The sequence below is a fragment of the Cygnus atratus genome, chromosome 3 (genome assembly GCF_013377495.2).
Source record: "Cygnus atratus isolate AKBS03 ecotype Queensland, Australia chromosome 3, CAtr_DNAZoo_HiC_assembly, whole genome shotgun sequence".
NCBI lineage: Eukaryota > Metazoa > Chordata > Aves > Anseriformes > Anatidae > Cygnus > Cygnus atratus.
In genome coordinates, this window is record NC_066364.1 from 30,659,609 (window position 1) to 30,685,447 (window position 25,839).

The 25,839-nt window shown below is 35.2% G+C and overlaps 1 protein-coding gene across 1 annotated transcript in view; it reads left to right on the forward strand.

Moving 5' to 3' along the window:
• The window catches only part of ADGRB3 (adhesion G protein-coupled receptor B3), a 461,748-nt gene that overhangs the window by 243,570 nt on the left and 192,339 nt on the right, over positions 1-25,839 (forward strand). Inside the window, exon 12 of the mRNA XM_035543018.1 lies at positions 2,689-2,797. Coding sequence (XP_035398911.1) covers positions 2,689-2,797 — 109 coding nt within the window. The remainder of the gene's footprint in view (positions 1-2,688; positions 2,798-25,839) is intronic.

Sequence of the window (25,839 nt, forward strand, 5' to 3'; positions counted from 1 at the left end):
TACAGCACTGGTAGGCAGACAGGAACCCAAGCAAGCAGAGCGTTGAGCACCTTCTGAGCTGAACACTACTTCTGAACACAGGAGTCATGGGGTCATAGCTGCCTTGTAACAAAACTGGGGAATTCATTAAATCTTAGACTCCTGAGCTGTGGTACCCAGAGAAACCATACCACTTGCTTTTTTACTGTTCTTGGTCAGTTACACAAGCTACCTCATAAGCATTATTGAAGCAAGTAGGTCTTCATAATGACTACAAAGGGTAACTGTACTCCCAAATACTCCTAAGTACTTCCAAATTTCTTTTTTTCTTTGTAATGGTATCAAACACCATCACCTCATTAAAAAAGAGGAAAAGTGATTCTGTTCCCAGTTCAGTATTTCTGTTGATTTTGTGGGGTTTGTTTGTTTGTTGTTTTAATGCAACATTGCAAACCAAGGTGCAGTCTGACCAACATTTTTTACTAGTCTGCATGCTTTCCATGAACTCCTGTTACTGTTAGCTTAGATCTCTTAGACTGTTTTCTGGATTGTTTTGCTGGAAAGAAAATCTTACTCACTGTCAGCAAATTGCTGACTTTCTATCAAGTATACAGCTGCAATGCCTCAGCACATCCTTTTTTTCTAGATTAAATGCCAGCAGTTGATACCATTAATTACAGGTTATATAGCATACAGATAAGCAGCACTCACTGTAATACTTGCCTTTTGTTAAGAGCTGATGTAAAGTACTGCACACAGGAAGCCACTTCAAGTCCAGAATAAATAAGTTTACAGTGGTGTTTCAAAACTCAGGAGTTATTCTGCATGTTCTTCATCACCATCTGCTGGCATCCTATTGATTAGCCAGTACTTCAGACATATAGAAATGAAGAGTACCTCTATTACACTGACTGTTCAAGAGTTTCGGCTGAAGTTATTACTATAAAATGTCAAGTGAAAAAAAGCGAATTTCAATGAAATTCAGCCTTGGTGCGTAATCTGGGAGTGTGTGCGTTATGAATGAGATGGATGCAAAAAAGCACACAATAACTCAGTAACATCGTTTGGAAAATGGAAGTCTCCTTCACCTTAAGCAGCATTTGCAATGTTAGGATCATAAATGCCATAACACATTTTTCATAAAAATGGTATTGCTGCCATACCTTTTATAAAAAGATCTACGTAGAAAAAAAAAGACTTTAAGAAATTCATCATCCTGACCCAAACAGCTATGGATCTAGACAGATAAAGCAAGATGAAGATGGAGCACACCATGCTTGGATTTATAGTCAGTATAGGCATTTGTTGGAGTTGGTCATCTCAGTGGTCAAAAGTATGGGTTGAATGTCGTTCATAAATTGCAATTTGGACATCTCACTGATAGAAAGAAAAAAGCAGTGTGAACAGATCATCCATTATTTTTCTGTTGTTAAAGCCTGTATTACTGAAAATTGTCCTGTTCATGACAAAAGCCATAACCAGCAAAAATATGTTTATGCGTGTGATATAAGTAGTATTTCTTAAGCTTGCTAATAACTGTTTTGATATTTAATACAGTTTTGATGATGGATTATGGTTGAATATAGCCATTTTTAATGTTTTTGTGATCATAGTATCTTACATCTTTGAAAATAAATTATATTTCTTGGAAATGTGCTAGTACTTACCATTTTGAAAAGCATTTTGAGAAGTTATATTAGTAATGCAAAGGCAACTAATTTTAGTTTACTGCATCCAGTTCTGAGCTCCCCAGTGCAAGACATGGTGAGCCAATGAGGAGCCATGAAAGTGTTTAGGGCAATAAAGCATATAGCATCCAAGAAGAGGGCAAAAGAGCTAATAGTTTTGCTTTGAAAAAGAGGAGGTTCAGAGGGGATCCTGTCTATTTTATAAATTCCCGATGAGGGGAGTAAAGAAGACAAAGCCAGACTCTTGGTGGTGTCCAGTGATAGGGCAAGAAGCAACTGGCACAAATTAAAATGTAGCAAATTCCACTGAAAAGAAAGACCCTTTACATTGAAAAGAAAGACCCTTTTACTGAAAGAGTGATTGAATTCTAAAACATGTTGCATAGATGGGCCCTTGCTTCTCCGTCTTTGGAGATATTTAAAACCCAACTCAACGCAGTCATGGTCAACATGATACTTCTCTGAGCAGGTGGTTGAACTAAATGATTTCCATAGGCCCCTTCCAACCTCAGCTATTCTATGATTCTACTTCTCCACATCAGTAATAACAATAGTATTATCACTAATATTTTATATTACGTACATATAGTTTAAAGCAACAAAGAGTTATCATGCAGTGGAGGCCAGGGTAAGATTTGCACTTACCTGTTCATGGTGGGAAGGAGAAAAAAATCATTAAAATTATTTCAGAACATTAAATGCCTTAACCAACAGAGATAGTAGTGGTCAATAAAATGTTTTGTTTGTTTGTTTATAAGTGCTGTGACTTACAGAAAACATTGCATTGTACAAAGCATATTTCATGTAGCCATACGGAAAGCAGCGTCTGTTCACATGGGGATCTAATGACAGAAGTGGTTGTTCACAGAAAATGTTAGATATTGAAACATGGCAAGAGCAGTTTGACTGTTAAGTCTCACATTTCATTTGATTGCATTAAGATTTTATTTGAATTTCCTGCTGTAGTGATTTTGATATTATAGTTACAGAATGTCTGAGCTTCCTTTATTTATTATTTTAGATCTATCCAGGCTCAGTGGAGTTAATGCAGGTGATTGAAGATTTTATACACATTGTTGGAATGGGAATGATGGACTTTCAGAATTCATACCTAATGACTGGAAATGTAGGTAAGAAATAGGAATTTCTTCTATGAAATTTATGACCTATTGAAAATCAGAAATTGCAAGTATGTACTTTACAGCTGCTGTTTCTATCACAATACAGATTGGGCTTCTCCTCCTCCAGATTATCTTTGTTGCTTGGTTATCTCCTCTCCAGTTTAATACAGTCAGTATGCCTTACACATCAGTCTTCTCTATAATTCTATCTCAAGATCTGAGAGAAAAGTTTCAGACTAAATAAAGTTCAGAAAATACTCATCGGAAAACTATGAACTGTAGGTATATGCTAGAGCCTTTCTAGGATATACAGTGTTTCAAATGGTAATTTAGAAAATCGTGCTAATTATAATAATTATATAGCTAATAGCATGAGAAATATTAATTCTATTGACATTATCTTTTAATATTCTATTCTCCCATATATTTGCATATATTATAATAATCAGCATAGACAGAAAAATAATAATTAAAAATAAAAACAAAATATATTAATTGTCAAAATAATTTAAGCCTTTGGTTTCTTTTGTGAGTTTTTCTTTGTGTGATGGTTTCAAAAATTTATTCAGATTTATTTTTAAGCTTTTTTTTTGGCACTGGAGTGTTGCCAGGCAATGTCTGTTAATTAAATAATAGCAAACATTGAATATGAAGATGCTTAGCAAATTAATTCCACTTACTAGTTGCCATAAATGCTGCTGAAACATCACAGCATTCTGTTAAAAACTCAACCAAAAATGAGATTGAAAAGCTTTTTTTCTAAGCACTTCCTCTTTGCTTAGTATCTTCCTCATTCAATTAACTTTTTTCAATTTTATAATGCCAGGAAAGTGTTAGGTAGTCATATGTAATGAACAAATCCAAAATATATTCATCTGATAGGAAACTTCTGGTGTCAATATATTCTTTCAGATTTCAGTTAGCATCTTCCTGCATTAATGTCAGTCAGTTCTTCATCAAATCATTAGAATTAGTCAGAAAATAAAGTCATTTAGAAATTGGTTTGGAATAAAATAGGGAAACTGTTAAAATGTCCCTATTGAATATCTATCTGTTTAATAATAAATATTTATTATTTTTGTCCAGTTTATATTTGGATTGACAGAACTGTAAACACTAGCCCCTGTAAGGCACAGCCTTATATTGGAGAGATGTCAAAGAACATGCCAGTCTTAAAATGTTTAAAACATTTCAGTAGACAGTATGGGAAGATTTTGCTTTTAACAAGTGATTTATTATTGCTGTTGTTTTCTGTTTGCACTGTAGTACCACTTAAAGCTCCTTCCAGTTGTCAGTCCCTCATTATGCTAGACCCTGCATATATTTATAAAGAAAGGACAATATCTGTCTTAAAATCCTTGTTCCATGGCATTTTTATGACAAAATAAAAAGATATGTTTATTTAAAGAGCACAGTCCGTGCTGCTTGGCATGTTGTATTGCATTCTGAACTGTTTGTCGTCTGACAAATGTGGAAAAAAAAAAACACTGAAAAATGTTTTAAGAACTTGCATTCAAATAATCTGTGTCTCTACATATTCATGGCTTCAAATGTGAAACAGCACCAACTTTTCAATTGAATCAGAAACCATGCTGTGCAATGGCTAATCTATATAACTGCATAATCTTCACAGTTTTTCTTTTGATTATTCTTTCTCTTCCCACATCTCAGATATTTTTAGGCATTCAGGAGTAGGTTTGTTCTTAACTACGTAACTGTTTACCTTTGATGGAAGGTAAAGAAAAGTAAAATGAATTTATAGGCTTATTCTGACTACCTAGCACTGTCTTGACACATTGGAGTGAGTTTATCCTCATTGCTCCTTACTGAGTCAACCATCAAAAAAGGATGTGCAACTGCTGTGCAACTCGTTAACCAGAATCCTTGAGTACAGGTGACGTGGTGACTGAAGATTGTTATCAGTAAGGAGTAATATCTTATTTTCACAAACAGGGAATGAATCTGGAATAATCCAGTTTTAGTGTAGTTAACCTCAGGGGGTCTGTATAACTGTGTCCGACTGGTTGTGTAGCAAGAACATAGGGGATGTTTATGTTGATCTCAGCTGAGAGGAGTGAACTATGCAGTTGCAGTTGTCCAGTCTTAGCATGTCTTGTCATACCAACAAGAGTTTAAAATCGTGTGAGGTCTTGTTTACAATTTGTAATAACATTCTTGTCATGTAAGTAAACAATCATGTCCCATGCAGGAAACAGATATGTGCAAGAAAGAGGTCCTACTTTAAATATACTCCTCTTTAAACAGGACTAATAGTTACTCTGTGGTTATTTACCATATTTACCAAAATATTCTTTCAGATACTTTAAATGTATTTTGCTGTATTTTCAGTATAGAATTACCTTACAGTTCATATATCCAAAAAAAAAAAAAAAAAGAAAGATTCAGTGCTAAGGATGAACTGTTGCTTCTTGTCAGGAAAAACAAACAAACAAACAAACAAACAAAAAAAACTGTTCCTTGAGAATGTCCCAGTATTGCACAAAGTTCTCAGTTTCCTTCCATTAATTTCAGTTTATGTGTTCATTTCTAATTGATTGGCACTGTAGTGTTCCGTATGTACTTAAAGGGGTTTCACTACTTAAAGGGGGCTTATAGAACAGATAGAAAGCAACTTTTTACTCAGTCAGATAATGATAGGACAAGGGGGGATGGTTTTAAACTAAGAGAGTAGATTTAGATTAGATGTTAGGAGGAAATCCTTCTCTCAGAGGGTGGTGAGGCACTGGCACAGGTTGCCCAGAGAAGCTGTGGATGTCCAATCCCTGGAAGGGTTCAAGGCCAGGATGGACAAGGCCCTGGACAACCCATTCTAATGGATAGCATCTCTGCCTATGGCAGAAGGATTGGAACTAGATCATCTTCAAGGTCCCTTCCAACCCAAGCCATTCTATGATGCGTAATATGAGCAGCTAATTGAAATTAGCTGATGTTATTTTCTGTTTCTTTCAAGGCGCATAAACTTGTGGCTTAACAAGTTACTATACAGCAGCCACACTTCAATGACTGTCCATTACACATTCACAGCCTGTGGCACATGGGAAGTGATGAAATTTACCTTAACTATATATTAGGCTACACTAAGCCACATTATTACACAATTACAAGTAGCTAAGAAGGTCCATAAGGACAGCTGCCATGTTACTGTTAAACTGTTCACTATGGTGGTACTTAACTTCAGTTTTTGGTTGCTTCTGAACAAAACATCAGAGACTAGTTCAAAGTCCAGATGATCTGATATCTGTACTTTGAGTTTGACTTAGGTGGCACAGCCAAATAAGATGCATTTCCATTATAGCAAGGCCAGTTTCCTCTTAGCTCTTCTCTCGAGGACAGATAACATGATATGAAAAAGCTAACAAATGTGAAAGCAACAACTTGCATTGATTCTGCATGGATGAAACAGATGGTATTTGTTTTATTTGTGTTCTCCCAGTTCTATATTATGTTCCTTTAAGAAATGATTAGGTGAAATAAAAGCGTCCGATAGGAGGTGGGAGCCTCCTTCCTCCTCCTGCTTCTTCTCTTCCTCCTCCTTCTCCTCCTCCTCAGGACCATCTGAGCAGGCACGGGAAAAAAAATAGTGTGAAAAACAAGAATTTTTACTACCACTCAAGGTCTCTGAATTAGCTGGAAGCACAGACCCACCTGTAAAGATACAACATGCAGTGGGAGAAAAACTTAAAACCCTTTTTACTACCATTCTATTAACTACTTGCTTTCAGTTTTCTCTGCTTTAAAAGATGAGTTTATTATTTTAGTTTAAGAATAAATCTTGGCTTTTAACAGTCTTTTGAACTATTTTTTTGGAGCGCTAAATGCCCAAGCAGATCCAACTCAAGTCATTGACTGATTTGGGGCCCCATCACAGTAAATCGTTAAGAGTTCTGAAGAAATATGCTAAAAGGAGACTGACCTACTATCAAGAAATATCAATCTTTTTTTTTTTTTTTTTAATTGCTAGACTTGAAGATTGGAGTACCACAGATAAATGTCTTGAAAGGTATAGGTGGAATGTGGAACTGGAAGTATGGACGAGTATCAGGAGATATATATTTCTATGGCAGATTAGGATTCTTTTGTAAAAGAAAATTGTCACTTTCTCGTCAAATAAATTCATTTAAGAGTAGCAGCCAAAAAAACAGCAAACAAGCTTGCGAATCTTCCAAGATATTAATGAGAACACCAAATATTCTTGAAGTGAATGTGAGTTGTCGTGGATGTTACTTGGAACTGACAGAAAGTAAACCGAATTTTAATCATGAGAAAAGCCACTTTTGTTGATGTTCATTTTATGAATACTGATTTTTGATTGATCAGTAATGTTATAAAATATGCAGATATTACAAAATTATTTAGGCATGTCAAAGACAGGGAAAGCTGAAGATCTCCAGGGTTTATAGCAAAATTAAAAGAAGAGATCTACTGGCAGTTTAAATTCAATGTTGACAGAAGTAAGAGGGAGTAGTTCAAACTATACATAATGTAGGAATCTAAAAAAAATCAGTAAAATCCCATGGTCACTCTTAAGCAGAGCTCAGAGAAAAAAAAAAAAAAAAAAACCACCACAGCCTTAGTGTGTGAAAAGAACAGTATAACGAAAATACAGAAAATGTTTTCATTTTCAGTAGCCATCACTTGCACTGCTCTTTTCATCTGAGATTATGCAGGTTGGGATTCATTTTACTTGACAAATCAAAGTTGGATTCTAAAACTATAGTCAAGATAGTCTACTGCTCAGGAAAACAATTCACACCATCCCAGATAGACACCTAATGTAAGGGCATAGATTGCCTTCTGGATGTTCTCTCTGCTGGTTATAAACAGGTTTGTGACTAGTTTAGGACAGAATGAATCATTACATTTAAAGCAAAGAGGAGTGCTCTTTTGTGATTAAATTAAACCTATGAATACACAGAGGTTCAGAGTGGCATGCTGAAAAATAAAAAAATAAAAAAATAAACAGCTTGAGAACTAGAATAATCAGAATAGCTTTTTCAGAACATATTGTTAGATGGGACTAAGTGTACACACCTAAATGAATGAAAAAAAAAAAAAACTAGACTGACATCTCTGTTTAATATTGCTCACAGCAAAAAAAAAATAATAAAAATAAAATAAAATAAAATAAAAATGATTTTTTAACTAGTAAACTTATGTATAGTTATACATAAACACATTTCGTTCTGAATGACCATGAGGCCAAAATCTTAAGAAGATTAGAATAAAAACAAGTAGATATTTATGTGGGGAATGCAGCTAGCTATATTATATTCTGTGAAAAAATGAAGAGGTAAAAAGCCATGCTTGCATGCAAAAATCAACTTCTAACCCATAGTCTTTGTAACTTATCTTTGCACTTAAAATTGACTACTGTGATGCTGGTACTCTGATGAGTAGTCTGATCCAGTATGGTAATTAACATATCATAAATTTTCATTTAGGATTTCATACTGAGTTGCTTATATAAGTTTTATAAATATTTGCAGAGCACATAGTCTTTGCTTTCATAGACAGTCTAGGATGCCATAGGGGAGAAAATTATTTTAAAACAATATCCATTGTCTTGTGTCTGCAAAGTTTCTTGTTCCCCCTTTGATTTTCCATTCCGTGTTCATATCCATGACGTTTACACCTAAAGGTTTAATAATCTCATAGGGTTATGGAATGTATCTTAAAATTTTCTGGTCATAGCCAGAGATACGTAAAAGTGTTAATGACCAAAAGAACTTACAGAATATGTACCTACTCTAGCTGTAATACATAAGTAACAGTATACCTGCTGAGCTCTGGAGAATCCTAGAAAATAAGGATGCTGGATTCCTGTCTCTTATTGTGGGTTCATTCACCCTTTCCTGAAGGTAAAATTTTTAGGTCTTATATGTTGCAGATCCTGTTCCTACTCTCTTGAAACCTCTCCAAAGTTCATTTACTTATCATAATGGACTCTGCCCAGTCTGCTTATTTGTATAAGAGTTCATAATGTGCATCTTAAAAGCAGCATTCAAGATCCTCTGACTCATATACCATAAATATTGTACTGGCCTAAAATATACCCAGATCTCTTAAAGGGTCTTTTTTCAATTATATTATGGATGATAGAGAAAAAGCAAGAGCATTGATATTAATTTGTCCAAAACTGTATAGAAAATGTCCAAAACTTTTGGTCAGGAAAAAAATATTTTAATAGTTACTTACACATACACTCACACTTAAATTTGTTAGGAAATTACTGGTTATTCTGAGGCTGTGCAGTGCTACTGTGAATTTTAAAGTGGATATTTTCAGGTAATAAAAATTCTGATGGTAAAATTTCAACATTTGCTCCCAATAGAAAGAAATTGGACCTGTCAGACAAATGAAAATGAAATCTTCATACAATGGCTCAAAAGAGCTACAAATCTCTCATCACATAAAATTTTATTAAAAAAATAATGAAAAAAGTTAGTGGTTATTTTTTCCTATAACAATTAAATTGTGAGAAGAGCAGAATCAGCATTCGTACTAAGCCCCACTCAAGCATGTTAAAGAATCAAAGTACAGACATTATCACAGAGCTACAGACTGGCCTGGAGATCAATGGAAGTAAATAAACTTTCTTCAGAAACAAAAGAGAGTATGTAACTCTTCAGGCTGCTGTATATAAAAGACTGTGGCTAACAAGAGTATTCAAAACTAAACAACTTTGTGAGCAATTGGCAGGAATCAAATAAATTCTCAAAGGAGAGTAACAATAACAAAGCAATAGATATAGCTTCTTATAGAATGTAATTCTTCCAGCTCTTAAATTCTGAAAATGAAGATTTTGATTATTTTTGAACAAGACTGCATGTCCAAAGAAAAAAGCTATTATTTTTCTGTTGAGAAAGTAGGTACTCAGAGGTTGTGCTTTGGTTATTATTAAAATCTAGTATCTCTGTAGATAATTGGTCAATCTATCAACATTTAAACTTTATCATTTTGATACCTTCAATGTTGTTTTGCACACCTGGATTTGGCCATTATATAGGTTGGGGAACTGAATCAAGACTAAATCAGGTAAATCTACTAAAATTTCAAAAGTTATTTCATATCTCTCTCCTCCTTCCATCCACTACATACACCAAAACATACACCATGTTTTCAGGAAGTAAAAGTTAGGAATATAGCCTCTAAAGAACTGCTCCATGGATTGCACATGTATTATTTTTAAGAAGGTGCATAGGAATCATTCTGCATAGTGTATTATAGTTCATGTGTACAAAACTCTGTAATGGTTAAAATAATTATATTTGGTTTTGTCAACAACAAATTTTCACAATGAAAAAATAAAGTGAAGCTTTCATGATTTGCAGTGAAATACTTTTCTGATAGATATAAAACACAAGACCCATTTAAGTTTTGGAGTATTTCAGTTCTCTTCAGATTTCTGTCTAGCTTTAGAATAACTAGTTAACATGCCAACATAAGTAATATTTAGTTAACATTCTTTTGTTATATTTAATTACATATTTTTGCTATATAGACTTTTGCCAATTTCCATTTTTTAATGTTCTGCTTCTTCTCAAAATAGCCTGAGTCAGTGCCTGCCCATCATCTTCCTATTTCTTGCTGGAATTTTGCTTTTAAACGTTTTGTGTTTAAATGTGAATGAAAAAGGACTAAACGCAGGCTGTCCGTACTACTTAATTCCTTCCACCTACCCAAACACTGTTCAGGAACAGTTCAGGGGACAGTCCAGGTGAAAACCATTCCCAATAGACATAATTAATGCTCTTCTCATTGCTCTGTGGTGCATAGCTAGTGATAGTCTCTGTTCCTGGGTAGAGAGCCTGGTGATTAGAGAAGTAATCCTGAGTTTTATGTTCTGCCTTCTACCCCCTGTTCTTTTCATTCATAACTTTGGCTCTCAGTCCTCATCCTTGCTGGTTCACACTCAGATGTAGCCTACCGGTCTTGCCTGCCCCAAACCTGTATGCTCTCTGTTAAGCAGACACTCAGTTATGTGAAAATGGCCGTTTGTCACATTTCTTTCTTCAATCCTTAACAAAACCATCAACTCCCAAGATTTATTTGCAGCAAGTGTCGGCCTTCTGTTTCCCTATTCTTAATTTTCTCAAAATATATTTAATTATCTTCTGGTTGCTAACAGCTACTGGGACAGATTTTTCAGAGAAAAAATAGAGAAGAAAATAAAACTACAGCAAACTGTTGGCTGGATTTTTTGTCATATCCTTTTATACCTCTGCTCCATGTATATTCATATCTTTTCCTTTACAGCAGCCTCAGCAACAACTCCTTGATCAGATCAATATGTTGGCTTTCAGAAGGCTCAAGCTTTCTCCTGTGATTAAAATGGAAAACTTCCATGCTTACTTTGAAGTTCTAGCTCATCACAGCATCTGCCTTAGTGCCTGAAGTTAATGACTGAAAGCTCTTTATATATATATATATATGTATATATACTAATAAGCTTATTGAATGACTCACAGTACCTGAAAACTGAGCTGTGAACAGCTACAAAGACTGGATTTTTTTTTTTTTTGTACTTTCCTAAAACTGCATATTCAGTGATCCTGAAGAAACACAGCCCTCAGATTTACTTTAGATCAAGGGAATTTCTATAAGAATCTTTATCAAACAAAGTTCACAAATTTGGATAGAAAGCTAATTTAATTCTATGGCTATGTTCTAAGCAGTAGACATAATTCAGTAGTTACTTTTCTGCATGTAGTTTATTAATTTGCCTTAAAACTGAATCTAAATAAGCTAGCCATTCAGTATTTTTAAATGTATGCTATAAGAAACTAGAATAATCTAATAGTTTTTCCTTTCTCTACCTTATACAAAGTAATATACATTGGAGTAAAGGGTTCTAAAGAAATGGAAACTATAAAAAATGCAGATGTCCAGGCTGGAGTCTGATAAAAAAGAATGCCTCCAACAGAAACAGATAGTAATATCTACCACACATTTATGTAAACAACTTTTAAGAGCATACAGTATATGTATTTTAGATTCTTGTATCATTTCTAAATTTCTACCTTTGTAAACTCTTTTCTGAATAATTCTGTTTTATAGGCCACTTTTTACCTGAGGAAATAAAAGCTGCTGTTTTCTAAATAAATCAGCTGTTTTATGACAGGCCATTTTTAATAGGTGCACTTAAATGTTTCCCTGAGAAATTAAGTATCTGAGTTTATTTACTCCTTTGCCTTGCACGATTGTATCTTTAGGTGACTCCTAGCAATTATCAAGTAGAATGAGTCTTAAGGGATTAGAAATTAAAAGCCTGCAGTTGTAGCTTTGAATTAATGGAGTAAATATACACCCATCGTTTCGTATTAAGGTAGTACCAAGAGGTAACAATCATATTCAGTGAAGTATAATATCAAGATATTCCAGGCAATGCAGTCCTCCCCTTAAGGAGGGGTGGTACCACAGTGTCACAGTCTGTTAACAATATGCAATTCTATGCAGACTGATGACTTTCATCCTGGTATTTTGCATCCATGTAAGGCCGTCACAAGAAGAACATCCAGTGATCATCTGGTGGTGTGTCAGCTAGAGGTGGTCAGCAAGAGTGGTGTGGCCTAAGTACTGTAAATAACTAAGTTCACCCTCAGTTTTAATGAATTCTACAGGGTTTTCTTACTCACTCACTACTGAAAATGAAAGAAAGAAAATGAAATAGAATTGAGGTAGAACTCCACAAAATGCAAATCAATTAAAATAGGAATAAAGCCAAGTAATCATACTTTAAGCTAGTAAAAATGAGCAGAAGTCAATGGTAGATTTCCTGAGATTCTGTAGTCAAAAGAAAATATTACTTATAAAGACTGAAGGGACAGATATTAACTTCAGATGTTACTTGCACTGTGTCAAAGTCAGAGGTCTAGCACCTAAAAATAATGTCCAATGCAAATGTGGAGGTAGCAGGGTTCGTAAGAAGCTCAGGATGTGACCAAACAGTTGTCAAAGTTTATGATGATGGTGCTTCCTTTGAGGAAAAAAAAAAAAAAACAAAACAAAACAACAACAACAAAAAACTTATAACAAATACTAGACAAATCAGCCTGCTGTGTTGAAAAACTGTATGACTTCCTTAGTAAGCTTTAATGTCAAATAGTACAGATCTGCCTCTTTCGAACTTCAGAGCTTGAAAGTAACATATAAATTGAGTTAACAAACTGTATAAGCATTTTTCATTTTTCATTTTTGTTTCATGAGGGTGTTAGTGAATTTTTAAAATCAGTGAAAAGTATTTTTATGGTAAATAATTATTTTGGCAGTGGACTTTTAAGATAGTGTTGAGATCAAACTTCAAAGTCATGTAGACATATACGGGTATAATTCTGAGTAATTATATTTGTGCCTGTGCATTTTTTATCTTTTTTTTTTAATATAGATAATCGGACTTCAATATATGGGCCAAAGATACTGCAAATGTTTCTGCAATTCTCTTAAGATCAAACTGAATAATAGTAACAGAGCCAACAGTGTCAGTAAGATCAGTCCAAGGCATTCCAAATCATCTGTGTACTGGGCTTGCTAAAATGAAGAACAGGGTCTGAAAGTTGTGAGGAATCTTTGTCTGAATCGTCTTGTGATTTCTGAACCCATATCTTCACTCATTTCATTTTTGTTGTTGTTGTTTTGTTTTGTTTTGCTTTCTCTTAACTTCAACTGTGAGTTTTAGGACCATATTTGCTGCTCTGGCTCAAGGCAGAGATAGAGAATCTTTGATAAAGTTTATGATATAAATCAGATGTTTGATCTACTGTGTGTGAATATGACATTTTTTCCCACCTTGGAAAATTTCAGGAGGAACTGTGTAAAATGATTTTTTTTCTTTTAACTCTCCTTCTGGGGCATTTGCAGTGGGAGGAAGACTGTCTCAAAATACCTGGTATAGTTCTGTGGCCTTCAGTATTTGAATGGTATTTGATACAAGGAGCACAAATGCTTAAATTGCCCTGCAGTGGTGCCAAATGTTCTTATTGAAAAAAAAAAAAATCATTTGATATGAATGGCTTTTCATATAATCCTTGTTTCAAAGCTTATGCTGTTCTTTACTGATTATTATTTTGTGGACACTTCTCTAACTTATTGTAAGGTCTTGCAATTGTAGTGTTAATTTTGTTAGTGAATAGCAGTGTTAGCATATACCATTAAAAATGGCATAAGCCATTTTTTTGTAATTCATTGTTATTAATATCTTATGGCCCTATGCTATCTTTCATTATTCAATAGATAAGTATCTTGGAAGGAGGTAGATTTCAAAAGCATCTATGGGAAAATAGTGCACTAGTAAAGTAACTTGTCTAGAAAGGCCACCAAATCCTGTCTCTGGTCCTGTTGTAGAGCAGTATGGCTGGAATATGAGCTGATCTCGAAGGAATGAGATCTAGATACTTAGGACCATATTCATATTCAAATGGTGCCCTTTGGTGAAATGTATTTCCTCCCTGTATTTGCACCAAAATCTTGTCTCCAATAAAACAGAGGAATGAAAAAAGACCAGCCTGCCCAAGGGGAAGAAACTGTGGGACAGTCATCAGTATGATTGGATCTTCAGGGATGGCAATCGTAAGCTGCTGCATCTGCACACACAAGACTTCTGCCTCTGAGGGAAACATTTATCAAAAATACAGCAAATTTATCCTCTCCTTTCTCATTTTTACCTCAAGAGGGTACAATATGTTCATAAAGATTAAAGGGAATGTTTTCTTTTGCCTTTAGGTGTCTTAGATTGTTCATTGCAGAAGCATAAAATGAATGTTTTTAATGCTCATTTAGCTTTGAAAATTGCATCACTATCTAGGCAATGAAAAATAATGGTTTCCATTCACAGTCAACAATGAACAAAAAAAAGTTAATTTCTGCAAAATGTATGTCATTTAACTTTGCCAAATTGATCTTATACCTGTTTCTTGGATGAATAGTTCCACAACTGCAAACATGGATGGTGATTTTATACTGCATCATGTATTTTACATTCATGGTTGTGTTTAGAAATCATTCACAGAAATTAAAATTATAGATATCTAAACCTCTCATAATCCAAAATAACAGAGACTGAACGTCAGTAGGGTAAGACATTCAAATATGTCACTAGTTCATCTACTCAGGAATGGTATTCAACAGCAGAGCTCAGAGGAGCTTAAAGGGTTTCTGTTTATGTTGTTTATCATTTTATGTGACAAGATAGTAGAGTGAGTTTGCTGAATATATGTTTGTTCTTTACATGAACTTGAAGCATGCATTTAGAAATTTTCTTTTAAAGCTTGGAAAATAATGAGGCAAGTAACTGTGAAAGAATTTGGTCATTCTAACTAAGAAGGAATTTGTTAGAATATTTTCTTCAGTTCATTTTTTTTTAATCTTTATGCTATCTAACAGTGTACTTGTTCATGAGCTTTTTAATGTATGGCTTGGGGGAGTCTCTACCTAGTCATACACATGTTTTTATGGATTTTTTCCCTATGGATATATTTTCTATTGATACCACCATCTGCTGGATCCAAAATTTTAACTGTTGCTCAGAATTCTCTGTGCTCACATTTATCTGCACCATCACTGGAAATGGGATTGTTCAACCATCATTTTTTTTATTATTATCATTAGTATTATTTAGATTTCAATCTTTTTCATGTGTTTGACCAGAATAAAGCCAAACCTTCCATTAAAACTGTTAAAATAAACTTGTGTTACCTCCTGGCTGTGTTGCACAGTTATCACAGGGTGGCTGACAAGCTAAATTGCCAAAACACAATTTTGTGTCTTACACAGCCAATGCATTTGAGCCTCTCAGTGGTACAAAACATTAAATTGTAGGCTCAGTGTTTTTATTGACCTCTTAATCTTTCATGTTGTAACAGTTGGTTGTTTTATTTTGTTTTGTTTTGTTTTGTTTTCATATAGATCAAGACTATAGTATATTCAAGGCTAGACTAAAGGAGAAGACAATTCTGTAGGTGGTGCCTAGAAGTTTCTCAGGAATGTAAGAAAAGCAAGGTCAAATTCCTGTCCCAGTGAGGTTTCTTTGTTCTCAGTTTAATCGTGTGGGTCCAGGCTGAATTTTATCTGTGAGAAAAATAACTAAAAATGAAAGAAGGCATGATATAGGAATTCCATAAATATAACCTAAATATTTATTTTATTTTAATATTTATTTATTTTATTAAGCAGCCCAAGAAATTAGTTATTAAAACATAGTTACAGTTTTTTTGTTTAAGGGCTTCCATCATCCTCTTCTATTTTGTATACCATTTCTAGTCTTATACATCTCTGTTAAATAATACAATTTACTTATTTCTATTAATGTGATTAAATATACTTATTTACTTAACTGGTCTTATTTCATTAATTGCTTATACTAAATTCTCATCACTTCCTGTTTTATTCTTTTTATTCTTTTATTCTTTTTATTCTTTGTGTGAATGTTGGTGTATAGTTTGGGAAAAAAAGTTGTTCTTTGTTCAATTAATTTCTTGCTCCAAGCAGTGCAAACAGTATGTTGTCTTAGCACATCTACTGAAAGTCTCATTTGCTGAATGATGACATTGAACGCATTTTAAGAATGCTTCATTACCATTCAAATGTCCTTTTGCAATAAGCAGTGTAACTGTAGAACTCAAATGTTAAAGCCATCAAGATTTAATCAATAGCCACAGTCTTTGCACCTCCACTTTGGTAAAAAAGTTATTGTTTTGAAATATTATCAAATAACTAAGTATCCTTACACTGACCTGTAACTTTGTCCCTCTTTGGTTTGGTTCAGTTTTTTTTTCTCTGTGAATGTTTGCCACGAGAGTGCAGTTAGTTTGCTTTCCAATAAAGCTCCATTTAGATGTTTTGGGATTAGGGACAGAAAACCCATTTAGTACATTGAAAATATTCTCTAAAGGCAATAGCACTGTAAAATCTACACAGAACTGAGAGGGAAAAATAACTAAAAAAAAAAAAAAAAAGAAAAAGAAAAAGGCAATTTTCTTTCCTGCATCCGGTAAAATCCTGTTTATTGGGTAACAATGCTATAATCAGTCTATGGTGGGGAAAAAGGACAAAATAAAATGGCACTTTTTGATTGTCCAGCTCTCCACGGAATGATTTGTATTACAAAAACCACCTTGACTGTAGATTAAAATTTACAAATGGTCAAATGCTATTGGAAATCAAGAAGTGTTTTTTTTTGTTGTTGTTTTGTTTTTTTTCCTGGTTATATCCTAGATTTGAATACGAATATGACAGAAATCCCAAATATGGCATGACAGTAATAGCAAAACTGACCTTAGGCGTAGAATACTTGATGCTGAGTATTTCTGCAAGACTGAAAGTGTAGAGTGCTTTGGAACAGAATTTACAGAGGTTTTAGTGAATTAATAGCTTTTTTGGCATGTAAATTCGATTATTCTTTGTGTTAGCGCTTTCGGGTACAGGTAAGTAATTGAAGAAATTGTGCTCTGTTGTTGAGTAGTCCAGTGGAAACAGTTCAATAGAAAACAAAAATTCTGTGCCTGTTTTTTATTTCCATATTTCATGTTCATGATACTGCATTTCAAAAAAATTCACCATGATGTTTTATCAAATAATATGAGCAAACAGTCTGAAGTAAACTCTTCCTTTCAGCTTTATGTCATAGATATAACTATGTTTTCTGAAGTATTGCTTGCTGTAGAATGGAGTTTTATCTGTCTAGAGCTTCTACCTAATGGCATTTTTTTTTCCAGGAAGTAAGGGATGGTTAGCCAAAGCAACATAGTTTCAGTTTGCGGGACTCCTATTCTGAACACATATTTCACAAATATACTGCAATGAAAGGCACAAAAAATTAAATAAATAAAAAATATCAATGAAAAACAAAACTTGTTTTGAAATAACTGTAGCAGAAAATAAGTTACAGACAGGATTTAATGCCGAAGAGATAGCAGAATCATATCAAGTGTGTATGTTAGTAATGGAAATTTTGCAGTGCGAAGTATTCAACTTTAGGGATTTGAATGCCACAGGAGCATGTTGACGGTTCCATTTGACAGTATCCGTTGTGTCTCAGGAAAAATAGAGAAAATGTTTACTTATTCATGGTAGTCTCCATAGGTTAACTGTCCAATGTGATTATTCTCCACAACATGTAAAATCAAAACTGAAGGGCATCTGAAAAGTTGTTCTGAAACCAAATAGACTTTTTATGAATTAGAATCTGCTGTAGGTATAATGCTATGTCACATCTTGAGTTAAATATTTTGAGCAGATTCTACCATTATCTTCAGCACTGAGTGCTTAATGTGCTTGCATTTCACGTACTTAGTCACAGGCAAGGGTTCATCCAGTATTAATAAAATGCTGTTTAAGCTCACTATGCAGTACATACAAAAACTAAGATAATTTTTAAAACCCTGAGAAGGCAACCCAGACAACCATAATTAGGCATCTCTTTTTCCTTGTCAACTGCACTGAAAATTTATAGGACACATAAGGCATCTTAATTCAGACAAAAGAAACTGTAATGCTGTAGCATTTAACTTAGTTGTCTGGTTCACTGTTGTTTTTCATTCTTCTTCTAGCTGCTTGGATTTTTTTGATTCCTCCTCCCACAATTCCAATAAACATGAAAAGCCTCTCAGTTCAGGGGAGAAAAAACAGGGGATGCTGGAGATGGGATGACCAGAAGGGAATGACTGAGCACAACCTCCACATGCCGTAGTGACTCATGTTATGGCATTATAACAGCTTGTAATAATCTGGCTCTGTCATTCTTTATAGGCCCAATTTTTCTAGTTAGATGTTTTTTAAAGCATCTTCTCATTGTTCAGTTGTTTTATTGAAATGACCATAATAACTCTGAGATATTTCTCCTGAATTATTAAAGTTAATTTAGAATTCAATAGTGTGAACAAGTAAATCAAGTTGGTCTAATTAGTATTACTTACTACTTATATTGGATAGTGTCTATGTGTCTCACAGAGGTACGGAGTTTTCCAGTACAATGCATGATGTAAACAATCTAAATAAAACATGTGTGCATTATCCCAACAATTAGATTTCATAGTGCCCCAGGACCACTTTTTACAGTCCCTTAAGCAAATCTTAATCCACTTTATCTCCTCCGTAGAGAGCATTCAAGATGAATTAGATATGCCTGGAAAAAGCAAAGTTCCTGTGAGGTAGGTTAGATTCATGGTTTTAACATGAAACTGATACACAGGAGACCTGTCTTTATTAGTTCTATTTCAGATTTTCTGTATGATTCTGCCCAAGTCTATCCTGAAAGCATTTACTGGGTAGGTGTTGTAACACCTGATTATCAGGTGCTGGCTTCAGGGAGAAGCAAGCACTTGTTCTGTGAGGAAGCAGTCAGTCTCAACTCTGTGCTCGGAAAGATCATGTAGCAGATACTCCTGGAAAATATGCTAAAGCGTAAGAAAATAAGGTGAAGATTTATGACAACCAGTATGGTTTCACCAAGGGCAGATCATGCCTGACAAATTTCCTGGCCTTCCATGACAGGATTACAGCACTGGTGGATAGGGGAAGAGCAACTAACATCATATATCTGTCTTTGTGCGAGCATTTGACACTTTCCAACACGATATCTTTGTCTCTAAATTGGAGAGACATGGATTCATGGACTTGATAGATGAACCACTCGATGGGTAGGGAATTGTTTGGATGGTTGCACTCAAAGAGTTGCAGTCAATGGCTCACTCTCCAAGTGGAGATCAGTGATGAGTGGCATTCCTCAGGGGTCAATATTGGGAATGGTGCTGTTTAATATCTTTGTCAGTGACGTGGACAATGGGATTGAGTGCACCCTCAGCAAGTTGCCGATGACACCAAGCTGTGTGATGCAGTTAACATGCTGAAGGGAAGAGATGCCATCCAGAGGGACCCTTACAGGCTTGAGAGGTGGGCCCATATGAACCTCATGAAGTTCAACAAGGGCAAGTTCTGAACCTGGGTCGGGGCAATCCCAAGCACAGATACAGGCTGAGCTGAGAGGGAATTGAGAGCAGCCCTGAGGAGAAGGACTTGGGGGTTTTGGATGATGAGAAGCTCAACATGAGCTGGCAACATGCCAAAGTGCAGTCAATCATTGAGCTGCATCAAAAGCATGACCTGCAGCAGGTCGAGGGAGGTGATTCTCCCCCTCTGCACTCACAAGACCCCACCTGGAATACTGTCCTAAGCTCTGAGGCCCCCATCATAAGAAGGACAAGGACCTGTTGGAGCAAGTTCAAAGGAGGGCCACAAGGATGATCAGAGGTCTGAAACACCTCTCCTATGAAGACAATCTGAGGCAGCTGGATTGGTTCAGCCTGGAGAAGAGCAGGCTCCACAGGGAAACAGAGGTCTTCTAGTACATAAAAGGGGCCTACAAAAAAGCAGGAGAGAGACTCTTTATTAGGAAGTGTAGTGATAGGACAAGAGGTAATGGTTTTAAACTAAAAGAAGGTAGATTTAGATTAGATATAAGGAAGAAATTCTTTACTACGAGGGTGGTGAGGCACTGGATCAAGTTGCCTAGAGAAGCTGTGGATGCCCCATCCCTGGAAATGTTTAAGTCCAAGTTGGATGAGACATTAAGCAGCCTGGTCTAGGGGAAGGTGTCCTTGCCCATGGCAGGTGGAAGTAGATGACTTTAAGGTCCCTTCCAACCCAAGACACTCTATGATTCTGTGAAAATCAGAAGACAGCAGGGAATGAACAGTGGCCTCACTGGCAGAGGCAACCTGAAAGTACTCAGCCCTTCCTAATTCAAGTGATCAAAATATTAGACCAATACTCTAACAGTGTTAGACTGGCAATGTTCACTCTGACACGGACAGGTTTTAAAAAGGAAAACAATTGCATATGCATTTGAGGAGGGGACCAGTCTTGTCAGTAAAGATAGCTGCAGACTTGATCTTTGTGAGGATCTTACCTGCTGTTCTAATTTTTCAAATTTAATGGAGCCTAAGCATAAAAAAAAGCATTGATATGTTCTGATTGGAACACTTTTGGGAAGGCACGTGGACAAATGTGCGCATTCCCAGTGAATTTTTCTGCTCAAATGGAGTTGGACAAATCCAGGCCTTCATAAGCATCTTCATACTGCAATATGGAGTCATTTACCACAACTCCACTTGAGTCTGGTCCTAGGTGAGTAAACCTGGACTGTTCCTGTCCTCCAAGATCTGGTCCTCTACCATTTTGCACCTAAGCATATCCATGTCTTGTGGCTATGCTATGTATTTCCTTTACCCTTTTCTAGTCTTCCATTGCTTTCTAGTCTGTCTAACCAAGTGTGCCTCACTCATCATGATCCATATTCATCCATTGTACTTTTAATCAGACAAAGGAAACATCATCATCCTCACCATTTGTATTCAGTACTAAGAATTGTTGTTGTATAATCTTAATCTATGGTATTGTGATGTCACGTGCAAATTTCCCAAGTAAATGCATATTTTTATTGGTGTTGCTAATGTTCCTAATAAAGCACCCCCCCCCCCCCTCTTTCTTGGCTGTTTCTTTTTGTGATCTACAGGACCATGGTGCTTTTTTATCTCTAGAGTGCTTAAGAAGTTTTGGGTATTCAGTAGATATGTGTCCCTGCTAGAGTTTGGATTTGAAGATAGTCTTCAGGTTTTTTATACCCCTTAGTACACTGCTATGAATTACAATGTTATAAAAAGAGGGCTATTCTCCTCTTTTCTTGTGAAAATGTAGCATATATATTAAACTGAGAATGGCAACTGAAGTTACCACTTAAACAGATGGGGTAGGGTCTGGATCCAAAGACCAGACAACACAAAATTGTAAAATATTGGACATAGATGCTGTAGAAAAAATAAGGGGCCATCTGCAAACATTTCTTCTGTATACTTTTTTGCAGGTATGGCTTTTAAACAGGCTCTACCTTTTAGAATACACCAGCCACTTCCATATAAATAGTGTTCCAACATTCTATGTCAGGGAAATTTATAATTCTCTCAATTTTGATAATGCTCATAGTTGTATATGAAAGCACTTCAAGATGCCATTTTGTATGATAAAAAAGCTGTTCAATAATAAAATATAGTAGAAATCCATGTCCAGTTTGTTACAAAAAGCTGCAATTAGAAACATATATTGATTCATATGCTTTTTTTTTTTTTCCTTTCTATGTGGCTATTATACATAAAATCTAACTCCATGCCTGAGAATTCACTTCTCATATTACCTTTCAATATCCTCTGTAAGTTAATTCACATCTTTCTAGGTTTCTGAATGATAAGGTTTAGTTATCATTTCCCCAGAGGTTAGACAATGGCCATCTTTCCTTTGCTTCAATTTGCTGCTTCTGGGAAGCAATCATTCTACCTTTGCTCTTCATGTCCCCAAGGAATGTAATCTTGCAGGAATGCTTTTGTCAATTCCTGCTTAATGATTTTCATATCTGTTAGCCCCCAACTGATCACTTGTCCTCTGTAATGTCCTCTCTGCTTACCTTTTTAAGATATGTTAGTGGTTATCTAGTCATCAGTAAACCTGATAAATGAACATATGTATGATCGCTCTCCCTCAGCTCTTCTTCCTTCTCTGATGACAGCTTCATCACCCTTCCCATCTTCTAAGCTCACTTACCTTAACATTATCTTCAATTTCACTCTCTTTTTCCCTTGTTATCAGCTATAATCACTAGCGCTGACATTTTTTTCTTGTCGTTTAGTGATTTCTTGTCGCCTAGTGATTGGTTTCGACATGTTTCCTGTGCAGTCAATCTAAAATGATGCTGCAATTGGCCTAGCCCCCTCACTGTTGCCATGTTTCTCACTTTTATGTCTATAACATTAAAACTCATCCGCTTAAATGTCAATTTGGTCTTGTACATCAGCCTTGATCTTCTGTCTTGCTTTATGCTGAGTCTTTCTGTTCCTTGAAAAGTGCTTTATGACAAGGCAGGAGTTGCTAAGGGAGACCTTAGTCTTAGTAGTATGAATACAGAGTAATACTGAGAGGAATGAGGAATAATAAAGCTGTTTTAGAAGCACAGATGCCTTGGATGTGGCTCTGGGTCTCTTTGGCTGTTCATGTCTTCATGTTCCTCAATATCACTCCCAGAAAATGGAATTACCTTCTAGTTAATTAAATGCGGCCTTCTACCATGTTGAAAAATTTTATCTGAATAACCACGTATTTCAGGAGCATTGAATTTACCATGAGAACTTTTTTTTCTTCTGACTGCTCATAATTTTTTTTACATTTTCACTAGTTTCACTGGGTTTTCTTCAAACTTGTGATTCAGATTTGCAAATTTAAATATGCTTTTGTTCTCCATGTAACACATGGGCCAGCTGCAAATAGCCATATTCATATTACGGAAATCATTAATAGTAAATGAATAGTAATAATGATTATGATATAAAAATGCTAAGGTTACTTTTGTTTTCCTGCAGAGACATGAGGAAGTAGCATCTGGAAAATGGCTAAATTCTGTGATACAGTGATAATTTTTATATACTCTTTCTAACGAAGTGAACTTTAATAATTTCCATCTTTCAGAATCATCTCTTTTTTGAAGAGAGCTTTTACTGTCCATAACATCAACTCTTAATGCTTTAATCAATGTTTAAGCTTTTACTTTTTATTTTCCATTTTTATTTCCATATCTGGAACAAGGAAAAGTTTAGAAAAAGAAGAATTATAATCTTTTGCTGTACCTATTTTAACTTAATCAAACCAGATTTTTCATCACGACAAATGTGCAGTCAGAAACTACTTAAGAGACTGCATACGCATATGTGATATTTCATGAGTCTTTGAAATTAGTATAGTCCTTAGTTGTTCCTGAAATGCATAAGTTGGTACTGAACAACAAAAGTACACAAAACCAAAAGGAAATGCTTGCCAGGTGCCTTTTATTTATTTACTAATATAATTAGATAAATGGCAGAAAAAATTTGAGTTTATTAAATATATCCTGATCATTGCCTGACATTATACTGCTTTCTAACTTGTCCTAAATATTATACTGGTCATATTCTTGATAAGTTAGCTTATTGCTGGCATTTGTTACAGGCTTTTGGGAGCATATTCAGACATCATACAGCTATGTAAGTGTTCATGTGTGCTACTTATTCTTCATATTGTTTGAAGGACTGCAGCGATTTGAAAACTTAAGATAGAAATGAGTTCATGCTCTATGCTGCTTGTCATAGATAAATGTATTATTTTAGAACAGAAAGGGTAACAGGTACTTCTCTTCCCCATTCCATTTTCTGTGGAAAGCCAAAAAGAAATGCTTAGAGGTCACTGTTAAGGTAGTTTCTTGATTATGCTGTAATGTTCTTAACCTTCAAACAGCAGGCTCATTTAAGGCAGTTTGCCTGACAGCAAAGGAAGGACTCCATGCAGAATTCCATGCATGCCTAAATAGTGAAAAAATCTCTTTGACATGTCTACTTCTATTTCTGCCTGTGCCAGTAGTATGTCTAGATACCCGAACCTTGAATAGTCAATGTGTAGCTGCTACGAGCTGATGAGCATCAGGGATACAACTGCACAACAGGCTTCTAGGGATTTTCTTTAGTTGCCTGCACATGGAGCAGTAGGGCATAATGAGATTCTAATTCAAGAAGACATCATTTTGGTGTCGGTAGTCATAAGAAGTAGTAGATATTTTAGGTCATAATTTCTTAGGAGCACTTTTCTGACCATCGTGTGATGTTGGTTCACTGTGGGGAGATTTCGTGACCGTAGTTTGCATAGTGAAAGTTACCTGGTTGTTCTTATAAGCATACACAGGATGTTACTTCAACATAGCCCTTCTGTTATACGTGATATTGTGGGTGGTAAGTGGTGGATTTTTCTATGCAGTGAGAGAAGGATTTTAAAGGAGATCATCAAGCCTGCTCATATGCAAAGGTCTGTAGCAAATCTGGAGAACCACAAATTGGTCTCCTTGAGAAGGAGGTTTTGCAGCTTGTGTTTGTTGCAGAATGTCTTTAAAATGAAGAGGTTTAAGTGGATAGAACAAATCTGTTATGAATATCATCTTTAATATGTCCATCTGGCACTTTGATAATAAGCCAAGCAAGACTTTGTTCCCTCTGTATCCAGCATGAGGTGACTTGAATGAGTTTATTTTTTCTGTAAAAAACAGAGGTTTTACATTTAAGGTCAACAGAAAAAAAAATCCAAAATGTATAAATATGATTCTAGTAGAGTCTTCTTAATAGAAAGGTTTTCAGAAATAGTATTCTGAATTCTAACACAAACATCCTTTTGTATTCTCTTTTCCAAACATGTCACAATGGCAGTTCTATTAATGAGTATTTTACCCAGAAATAAATTTAGCAGTAGCTCTCCTGAAAGGACAGTATAATATCTTCTGTCTGAAAAGTCAAAACCTGTTGTGTGATGAACTCAAGTTTGTGAAATGCTGAGTAATATATATGTCTAGTATGCTGCCAATGGACAGTCAAAAAAAGGACGGGAAAAGAGCAAACAATATTGTTAAGATGTTTAGCCATTCTCTGTTACCTGTGGCTGAAATTCAATCAAATTCAGAGTTCTCGTTTCTTGCTCTGACAGGGAGTGTTAATTAGAAGTTGAGAACTTGTGCTAATCCTATAGATTTCTGTATCTGTTTTTCCTATTCTGTCAAGGCACTGATGCCTTGTAAAATAATTAATGCTTATTCCTCTGTATTTTAAGAGATTGTAGATTAGGGATCAACATAGCTGCTGTGCTGTAAAGCAGAACAATGCCAAAATGTTATCACTAATTAGAGAAGAGAGAGTCTGACCCAGTGGTTTATCGCCTTTTGTAAATACATGAATGCTACAGAATTAAGGCTCAGATTTGAGCATCTCTTCTATGGGTTTTAAAATTAGAATTTGGGTTCCATCTTTGATAAGGATATGGATCAAATATTTAATTTAGATTGAGATACAATTTTAAAACCTAAATCTTCACTATGAAAGATAAATTGCGTTTAGTTCATGAGCAAACATCCAGTCATTTTTCTTCTATGCTTTTCAATGAAGCTGATTTCCTGTTCTAAAGTGATTAATATTATTCAAGGGGGA